The 10,384-nt window shown below is 55.9% G+C and overlaps 1 protein-coding gene across 1 annotated transcript; it reads right to left on the bottom strand.

Annotated features, from left to right (window-relative positions):
* Positions 1-320: 320 nt before the first annotated feature.
* HPCAL4 (hippocalcin like 4) lies at positions 321-8,324 on the bottom strand. The gene is made up of 4 exons (XM_060142677.1): positions 8,275-8,324; positions 2,177-2,346; positions 1,855-2,070; positions 321-518 (listed from the first exon to the last, which is right to left on the bottom strand). The coding sequence occupies exons 2-4, from the start codon at positions 2,336-2,338 to the stop codon at positions 321-323; spliced, it is 576 nt and encodes a 191-aa protein (XP_059998660.1). The 5' UTR covers positions 2,339-2,346; positions 8,275-8,324.
* Positions 8,325-10,384: the final 2,060 nt, after the last annotated feature.

Below are 10,384 nucleotides of genomic sequence, written 5' to 3'. Positions count from 1 at the left end.
TCAAAGCAGAACCCAGCCCCCCTCCTTCACCCTGCACCTTGATGCAAAAACCAACTCCCCTATGCCCAGTGGATGTTGATTCTGGGCCAAGACTGGGGCTGGGGCTAGACCACAGGATACCTGAGGATCTGTCTCTATTCCAGAGTTAGGTGGTCCCTCAAGGATCTTGATTGAGGGGAGCAAGGACTTGGGCAGAGGGGTGGGTGGGCCAGAGAGTGAGGCTGGAGTCCCCCTCCCCCTGGGGAAGGGCCAACCAGAGGTCACTGGATTGGGAGGTGGCCACGCCCCTCCTGGCCAGGGGCCCTGCCCCTCACCAGCCTCTACTTCTGCATGTCACACTGCAGCAGCAGCACAATAGACGGGTCACTCTTGGCCGCCTCCTTGAACTCCTCCAGTGTAATCTGGTCGTCCTTATCCTGGTCCATCTTCTTGAAGATCTTGTCCACACGCTGCTGGGGCGTGAGCCCGTCCTGGTTCATGCGCATCATGATCACGGTGCCCACCATCTTGTAGATAGCCTGGTGGGGCAAGGAGGGCAGTGTGAACACTCACAATGGGAAGGGAGGATTGGGGGTGAACGAAAGGGCCTGGGGGTGGGCATGGAGAACACTGGGAGATGTGAGGATACTGGAAGGTGACAAATGGTCATTGAGACTGGAGGTTTAATGAGCATCTCACACCAAACATGTCTACTACCCAACTCTTCACCTCCAACCTGCTCGGGCCCCAGCATGCCCTGTCTCAGTGAACAGCAAATTCATTCTTCTAGATGTTCAGACCAAAAACCTTGATGCCATTCTCGACTCTCCTTTTCTCACACCCATATCCAATGTTTCAGCAAATCTTGTCAGCCTTAATTTTGTAATAGGTCCAATAACCAGCCACTGCCTGCTACCTCCACTGCTCCATGGTTGTTGCCTCCATCCCCTCCTGACCGGCCTGCAGTGGAAGTCTCCAAACTGGTCTCCCTACTTCTGCTGCCCTCCCACCCCCTATTCCACACAGAGAATGGAGAGAGCCCTTAAGGGCCTCCCATCTCACTCAGAAGAAAGTCAAGTCTCTACCCCAGACTATGATGCTAAGAGATGGACTCCTGGCTACCTATCTGACCCCCTTCCTACCACTCTCCCCTTGCTGACTTCTCTCCCACCACCCTGGCCTCCTGGCCACTCCTTGAACACTGAAAACACAGTCTAACCTCAGGGTCTTTGCATTTATTGTTCCCCATGCACAGATCACTCTTCCCCCAGACACCTACATGGTTAGCTCCCTCACCTTATCCAGGTCGCTGCTCACCTTTCACCTTACACAAAATTGCTTTTCCTCCATCACTCTCTCCCCTCACTTTGCTTTACTTACCTTCTTCATAACACTTACTGCCTGACACAGCACAAGTTCTGTTGTCGTTAAATTTTCTCACTAGAAGGAATGTCCCATGAAACCAAGAACTTTGAACAGTGCCTGGCACGTGGCAGGCACTGAGTATACATTTGTTGAAATAATAATGAGTTAAGAACTTAGACTCTGGAGTCAGACTCCTTAGACTGGAATCATGAACCGCCATTTGATTCATCTCCTCATCTATAAAATGGGATTTCTAACAGTACCTACCCCCTGGAGTTGTTGCGTAAAGCCCTATAGCACAAGACCTGCCCCACACTGAGCGCCCAACCAATGCTACCCACTGGATCCTGGGAGGAGGGCGGAGGGGAGTGGTGGGGTGTCCCGAGATGGCTCCCGAGGCCTGAGTGGAGGGTGGCTGGAGAGGGCGGTGCCAGAGAAGGGCCCCAGCAGCGAAGACAGGTAGCGCGTCACCCCAGCACACCCCGGTCTCTGGGATCCGCCCCAGCGCACCTCGATGATCTCCAGCATCTCGAGGCGCGTGATGCGCCCGTCGCCGTCCAGGTCGTACATCTCAAAGGCCCAGTTGAGTTTCTGCTCAAAGGTGCCGCGGGAGGTGACCGAAAGGGCGCAGATGAACTCCCGGAAGTCGATGGTGCCGTCGCCGTTCTTGTCGAAGGTGCGGAAAGCGTGCTGCGCAAACTTGGAGGCGTCGCCGTAGGGGAAGAACTGAGGCGGGGACACTGGAGTTGCGGCACTGCAACAGCCTCGCAGAGTGCCTGGCCCCGCCCCCGCCCGTCCGGCCCGCCCCCCCGGGGTGCCTGGCTCCGCCTACCTTGATGTAGAGCTGCTGGAACTCCTCCAGGTTGAGGATGCCGCTGGGGCAGTCCCGCAGGAAGCCCTTGTACCACTGCTTCAGCTCCTGCTCACTGAACTCGGTGTTTTGAACCAGGTCGTCCAGCACCTCTGGGGCCAGCTTGCTGTTGGTCTTCCCCATGGCAGGGCCTGAGGGGACAGGGAGCTCCCTCAGTTTGGCCCAGGGCAAGGCCCTCACCTCAGCAGCCTTCCCCCAGGTCTCTGTAGGACAAGGCTCCCTTTCTCCACCACAGCGCCCTCCCATAACAAACTCCACATCCCCACAGTCAGGACCCCTCCTTCCATAGCAGGGTGGGTCCCCCTCCTCTCACCACCACCCTGGACAACCCGCAACTCCTACAGCTGGGCTGTGTCCTTTCACCACACCTCTTCCCATAGGAGCTCCTACCTCCCCCCCCCTTCCCCTACACACAACTGGGCTGGGGGCTTCTCCTCATTACAGGGCCTCCTCTGTCTACAGCAGGCCCTGCCCCTCTCGCAGCAGGGTTCCTCCCCTGGAAACCAGGATCTCTAGCCTTCCAGGTCTCAGCACTCTTCCTTCTCACTGACCAGTCTGCATGCTACAATCTTCATCCTCTCCTCTCCTCTTTACACCTTCCATAGCTCCCTACACCCGTAGTAGAAGAGAGTCTTAATCCTCCCCTTGCTATTCAGAGCTTTCCGCACTCAGCCCCTACCCACCTCTGCAGGCTCCTCTCCTGCCAGGCAGGTTCCTCACATGCTCCCCCCGCATGTCTCCCAAGTTCTTCCTCAAGGCCTTCCAGGCCACCCCAGCAAGAAACTTCTCTCCCTCCTTCCTCTGTACAAATAGAAGTCCTAGCTGGTAGCACTGATGACGCTGATTGCCTTCTCCTTTTCATTCGTTCATTCATTCCCTGAGCATTTTTTTTTTTTGCGGTACGCAGGCCTCTCACTGTTGTGGCCTCTCCTGTTGCGGAGCACAGGCTCCAGACACGCAGGCTCAGCGGCCATGGCTCATGGGCCTAGCCGCTCGGCGACATGTGGGATCTTCCCGGACCAGGGCATGAACCCGTGTCCCCTGAATCGGCAGGCGGACTCTCAACCACTGCGCCATCAGGGAAGCCCAATTCCCTGAGCATTTATTGAGGTTGACTGTGTGCTAGGCCCTGTGCCAGTGATGGGGATAAAGTCGACATGAGCCAACCTTCACTAGCTCATAATTGGGTCAAAGAGGTAGACAGCTGACTGTAAAGGGCCTTCAATCCATGCCAAGGAGTTTGGCCTTTACCCGTGGAGGACAGAAGCTCCTGGGGTTTTAAAGCAAGTGTTAAGAGGACCACATTCGTTCCACAAACACTTATAGATTGCTTACGACATGGTGCTGGGGACCCAGAGAGAAGGAATGTGTTTTAGGATTTTTCCTTTGGCTACAGTGTGCAAGATGACCTGGGTGTGGGAAGGAGGGAGAGCAGAGAGGTCCTGCGGCAGAGTTCAGGTGAGAGACAATGACACTAGGGTAGGGGTGGTGGAGGGATGTGGATGGACTGAGAGATGTTAGGAGGGGGCCTTAGCAGGACTTGGGGACTGACTGGATGCGGGGGTGAGAGGGACAGAGGAATTGCAGCCAATGCTCAGATTTGGGGCTGAATAGATAGAGGTGGTATTGCTGAGAAACAGGTTTGGGGAGAATGAAGAGTCAGTCCCCAGTGCGAACATGAGCCCCTCAAGTAGCCTGTGCCCAAGGCATTTTTTGCAGAGGGAGGTACAGGCCCTCCCCATGAAGCCTGGCTAGAGTGAGGCCCCCACCAGACCCAGAAGGCTGAGTGGACATTCAGGAATGTCCCACTAGAGCCCCAGTTTCCCAGGACATGGCCTGGGAGGTGAATTTGACCTGCCTGGAGTCTCTTTGGAGGGGTGCCAGACTCCAACTGCAGGGTAGCTTGTCACGAAGACACTCTGCAAAAGGAAGCCCTCAGGCTGGCAGAAGGAATTCTACTTCCACAGCCCAGTGCCTGCCAGTGTGGCTTCTAATCCTTACTGCTGGGAGTGCCCTAGGTAACTAGATCTGAGATGGGTCAGGTCCATGCCCCTTCCCTTGCTATGTGACCTCAGTGAGTTACAGGATAGCTCTGGGCCTCAGATTCCTCTACTGGGCCATGAGGCAGATCAAGGAGCAGTAGGGGTAGCAACATCCTCTCCCACTTACCAACCCCAGAGAATGAGGACTCCTATATGCTCCCAGAAGAAGGCGGGGAGGGGGAGGTGTGACATCTTCAGGAACCTAGAGCTGTGGGGTCGAAAACGGCTGCCCTGGGGCCAGAGTCAAGGGTACGTGTGGAACACGCATGGGCAGAAGGAGGCAGGCTCCATCCTCAGCTGCCCCCTCCTCCAGCCCAAAGCACACTGAGGGCTCGGGGTATAGTCAAGAAAGCTCAAGAACCCAGGGGTGGAAGCACCTGATGGGGAAGGCAGAGCCTCTCCCTCTGCTCCTGTGGGATGTGCCTGAGTGTCTGCGTAAAGGGCTGGGAGTGGGTGGGAGCACATCAGCGTATGAGACTGCAAATCTGCCAGAGTGCACACGTGTGTGTGTGTGTGTGCGTGTGTGTGTGTGAGATGGCATCTGTGTGACTCTCACATCCTGCCCCTTTTCTCCGCCTTCCCTGCGCTGCCTTCCTACCATTTTCTGTCTCCTGGGGCCATACCTGTTCTCAGTGCCCATTTGATCCCGGGCCCACCAAGGACTATGACTCCTCCTTCATCTCTCTTCATTCCTTCTAGTGCTCTTAGGTCAGCAGGCCAAAGCTGGTGATGCCCTTTAAGATCATCCCCTCATTTTAGTGAAAATTGGAACCCAGAGAGAGGAGAAAACTGGCTGAGTTACACCCAGGCTGAATCCATGCCACCTGCCTGGACCACCCTCTCCAAATCATGGCTACTCTTGTCTAGTACAGACTCCTACCTGCCTTCCAGGAAAACCATAGCTCTGATCTCCCCCTTGGCCTCAGTGGGACCATCTTGGTGGCTCCAGGCCACAGTGTCTGATACCCAAGAAATACTGACCCTTTGGGGTGGCGCACCAGCGCCTCTGACTCAGCACGTCTACAACCAGACTCACCCTCAACCCGTGATGGTCCTTCTCTCTCCATTGCCCTTCCTTCCTTCCCTCCCTCATCCCAGTGGGGAAATGTGATCATAGTTACCCTTAGTTTCCTCTCTCCCTTTTCCCTAGGTTCAACTTGCTACCAAGTCCTATTGTTACTTCTTTTGAAATGTTCCTGGAACCTTCACCATGTCCTCTCTCCCCACATAGTCAGGGCCAGGGGCACAGCCAAGGGGGCTGAAACCCAGCTGGGGCACTGCTTGCCAAGCCATCCTGTGGGCTCAACTGCCTCGGAGAGGGTGCGTTTCCTTCTAATTCCTCTGTTCCACGAGAATGTCTTTTCTAGTTTTGCCCAGAAGTACCATATAGGCTAGGGGTGGCCATGCCCAGGGGCTCCTGAAACTCCAGAATCCGCTAGCATCTGGTGTCAAGGTGTCCACCTGTCTTGCCTCACCTCCCACTGCTCCCCTCACAATTGCATACTTTCAAGTTAGTCTTCTCACAGCCAGAACCCACTTCAACTATTGCTTAGCTGTTTCCATCTTCCTTAATATCCTCTCTTCTCTTCGGGGCGGATGCAGCTATAATCAGCCTTCAGGCCTGACTGAAGCCCACTTCCTTATGACCAGCCTCTCCCAGCCTGGAGAGTTGACAGTCAGCAGCGTGAACTTGGCATTCTGGGCATGAGGAGAACCTGTGAGCCCATGGAGTTGAGCCCCACAGGTGCGTAGACTTCAGAGCTCTCTGACCCTCACCTGCTGCTCTAGAATTCCACAATGGAGCCTGACCTGGGAGAGACTTTTGCGTTACACTCTTGTCTTGAGCCAGAAAAAGTTCTCCAGGACTTTTGCTCCATGGCAAAGAGCTTATTCCCTCCCGATATAACCCAGTCTGTTTGGGAGCAGCTTGGACAGTGAGGAAAGTACTTCTCCCCTTGTTCCTACTTGCCCTCTTGTAGCTGCCCCACACAGGTTGCCACTCTGCCCTCTGTGGCAACACAGAACTGCTCTGCAGAGACCTAAAGGCCACATCTGGAACACAGAGATGTTCAGTGAATGTCCCTTTGTGGATTATATGCAAAGGGCAGAACCCCCTTCTTTCTCCTTGGAATGGTGTCAGGCTGTTTTGTTTATCTGTGTTCTCCTGCCATTGCTCCCACTTAGAGACAATGGAACCCAGACCCTAGGAAAGGAAGAGTTCACCCAAAGTCAAGTAGAACCTATCAGCAGAAAGGCGAAGGCCAGAACCCACTGGGGGCATGTTCTGTTGGAGCTGTGGCCTGGCTGCATGTGGGCAGGCTCCTCTTGAGAGCTGCCCTCCAGCTGTGAAGGAGCTGGCACTGCCCCATACACAAAGCCGCTGCCCTTCTGGGCTCAGAGGCTTCTTTCAGAGCGCAGGACCCAGGGTTGTGGGCTCCAAATGCGGAGATGGCAGGGCGGGTGGGAGGGGCTGAGGGAGGCAATAATCCCACACCCTCACCCAGCTTCAGAGGAGCTGGTGCTGAGACTGTTGCCATGGTGACAACAGCTCCCTGGTCAGGAGATTTTTCTCTTTCCTCTCCTCCCTTTGCTCTTCTCCAAGCAGTGGCCATGGCAGCAAAAGCCAGGTCTTCTCCCTCTCCTTATTAGTGAGACACAGGGAATGATAAACAAAAGGTGGGCCCTGTTGAGCACCTCCACCTTGGAGCTGCCCATGCCATGCGGGCTGATGGTCTAGGAGGGACTCTGAACTGCTGAGGAGGAGTCTGGGCCTGGAGAGTATGTGGGAAGGGGTTGGCCCGTACCCAGGCCTGGGTAAGAAGCAATGTCCTTTTGGTGACGACTAAAGCCTCCTCTCTGAAATGTCCTAATGGTTCAGGGTAAGAGAGAAAGGGTCCTGTTCTCTCATAATCAACCACAGAACCAGAGTGCGTCAGTGTTGGAAGGCTGTCCAATATCATCTCATCAAGTCCACTCTCTGTCCTGCCCACCCTGCCCCTGTTCCCCATCTCACGAAGGATCAGAGAGGGAAGTGACTTGGCCAAAGTCAAACAGCAACTGAGGCAAAGGCAAGATTTGAACCCAGCTCTTCTGCCCTCCAGGTTCAGGCTGCCTTAGGGAAGGAGCAATACAGTCCACACGGATGAGACACAGGAAGATAGGAGAGAGGGAGTGGCTGGGAGCAAGAAGGCCAGAGAGGGTACGAATTAGAAAGATATTTGAGAGGTGGAATGAGAAAACTTGGTGCTTTGGCCGTGAGAAGTCAGGGGAACGGAGGAGGTTGGGACCTTGGCAGTGGTGACTGACAGGTATGGATGGTCTGCTGGGGAATGGTGTCCCTGATTTATCTTGAAGCCAGGTGAAAGAGGCCAAACATGGGGCCTCTGCCTTGCACTGAGACCATGGGCAGGGGGGCCTGTTGAGAGAGGGTCACAAGGAGGAGAACTGGGTGGTGAGCCTCTTCCCACCCCCAGGTATGCTGTGAGCTCTGTCACCTTGAGGGGTGGAGGTGGGGACAGTCTGAGGGGACAGTGTGAAGTGGGAGTGGGCTCTCTTTGGAGGTGGAGGCTGTCTTTTGGGGCAGGGACATTACAGTGTGAAGTGCAGTGAGCTGCCGGTGGGGCCCGGTAGGGTGTGGGTAGGGGCTATCTGTGGAGGTGGTAGGTTGCCATGGGGCTGAGCGGACTACCCTCCTGCAAAGGAGGGAGGGTGATGGGTTCCTCTCTAGCACCGGCAACACCACACCCCCGTGTGTGTGTGCGTGTGACTGTGTATTGGGGGCCAGAGCAGTGGTTGCTCGGGGGGTAAGGAGGCAACTCTGCCTCCTTCCCTGGGACCTGTGGGGCGTGGACTGGAGTGGGGGGGTCCCCTGGCCAGGGGCGAGCCCTCCACATGCTGCCGCCTATGCTGGAACCAGGGGTCAGGGAGATGAATCAGAGGGGGCAGGAGACGAGGGAATGGGAATGAAGAGTGGAGGGGGAAGGGACAAGGGCCTCCACCCGGCCCTGCCCACGTTACCTGAGGCCGTTCGCCGGGTCGCTGGATGACTCTGAGCCTCGGCGGGCCGCGGAGACTGAGACTGGCTCGCGGGCCGACGGCCAGGTTCCCCAAGGTCCGCGTCCGAGTCGCCTCCCAGCTCTTGTATCACTATGTGTCTCTCAGAGGCGACACGATTTGCATAAGCCCCGCCTCATCCCGGGCAGATTGGGCGTTGATTGGGTCGGCTGAGGCGGAGTGGCAGGCGGGGTTTCAGGTGGGGACCTGGTGCCCAGTGAGGCCCGGCTGCAGGAGAGCGCTCCGCCCGCCCGCCCTGAGCGTCCCAGAGTAGCGAGGAAAGAGCAGAGAGCTGTACCCCAATCTGTACCCCGTCCTGAGGCTCAGACCCCGAGCCATCGTCTGAGGTTAAAAGTGTCCACAATTGAATTGGATTCGCAAAAACAACCGCATGGTTGCTATGGAAACGGAAGAGCCAAAGCTGAGTCTCTAAGCCTTTCCTTCTTGGGCCCCAGCGGGGGTGGGGATGGAAAAGTGGATGAGTCACAAGATGTGTCCCCCCCCACCCCATATCCCACCCAAAATCGGAGGAGGGCAACGAGGAGCTGAGTTGGGGAGGGAAGAGATGAGGTAGTCAGCAGACCACGCCTTCGCATCATCCCCTCCCCCAACACATCCACTCCCCTCAAGCCATGGCGGGTGGGCGAGGATGGCAAAGTACCCAGCCTCTACCTAGCCCCATTCTAGCCGTGGGCCCCTCACAGCCTCTAATTCCGATCCGTCCCTTCCTTATTTCTCACGGAGTCCCAGAGGCCTCCCGGAATCTTCCCCGGAAGGATCTGCCTACCTCATGAACCCCTCCATTCCCCACCCTCCCGTCTTCCCGTCCCGTAGACGAAGCCTGTCCCCAGCCGCCAGTCTCCGGCCTCTGATGTTGACACAAGCCAGAGGCGGTTTACACTGAGTGGGTCTGGAAGGTTTCAGGGCCCTGGGAACACCTCCTCCCCGCACTTGGGGGTCTCCCCAAAGCCGGGCCCGGCAGCCCCAGCTGCAGTGGCAGCTGAGAGCTCCTGACCCAAGGCAATGAGAAGGAATCGTTTTACTCCAAACTGGGGGCGAAAGGGAAGCAGATAGCCTCGGGTTGGGCCACGTGCGGGGGAGGCACTTCTAGCCATCTGACAAAAGTAGGGCGGGGCATCTGGGGATTGGTTGAATCTGAGCCCGGATGTTGAAGAGCTTGGCGGGGGGGGGGGGGGGAGTGGAGGCGGGGCTTCTGCCAATTGAGTGAGTGTTGAGGTGGGCTGCGCAATAGGGGATGCGGACCAGCTTGCCAAGAGGGGAGGCTAGGTTTCTCTGGCTGATCCCGGAAATTTCAGGGCCAGGCTCGCTGGGGAGGAGCCACTGGAGTTCTCTCTTTTTCCTTAGAAATCGTCCCGTTCCCCGTGAAAACTGTTTTGCTGTCCATCCTCCCAGCTTCAGGCTATGTCTTCTCTCTGGGGTCCTAGCAGGATGAGAGCATACCTGGGGCACCAATTAGCAGGCACGTCCCTGGCCCCTTTGTTTGGTGATTTACGAGAGACAGGTGTTTGAAAGTCCTGACTCTGTCACCTTCTGAGCACCTGGCCCTGGGGACCCAGAGACAGGCAAAAGCTCATCCCTGCTCACAGATACCATAATCTAAGGCATGAGGAGGTGGGGAGAGGCAGCATGAGATGCTGGAAGTGGTCTCTGGAACTCTAAAATAAAATCCCATCTTTGCCAATGACCCCACATGTGACCATGGGCAAGACCCTTCTCTCTCTGTGCCTCCCAGTCTGTAAAATGTGGGAGCTGGTACAGGAGGCCCAGGAGAGCAGGGGAAGAGTTTCAACTAGGAGGGTGAAGAAAGATTGTTTGTCACCCTGGACAGAATTATGTGGGCATGAATCTGACTGCTCCGCTACACCTGTGAGCTTCTTAACAATAGGTAACATACAGATAGCTTACTTTGTGCCAAATGCTCTTCTAACACTGTATATCTATTGCCTAATTTATTTCTCATAAGAACTCTTCGAGGCAGGTACTTTTATCACTCCCATTTAACAGATGAGGACATTGAGGCACAGAACAGTTAAGTGACTAGCCCAAGTTCACA

This window comes from Lagenorhynchus albirostris, chromosome 2, assembly GCF_949774975.1.
Source record: "Lagenorhynchus albirostris chromosome 2, mLagAlb1.1, whole genome shotgun sequence".
Lineage (NCBI taxonomy): Eukaryota > Metazoa > Chordata > Mammalia > Artiodactyla > Delphinidae > Lagenorhynchus > Lagenorhynchus albirostris.
Note: the sequence above shows the minus strand (reverse complement) of the source record. Positions and strands in the feature narration are given on the sequence as shown.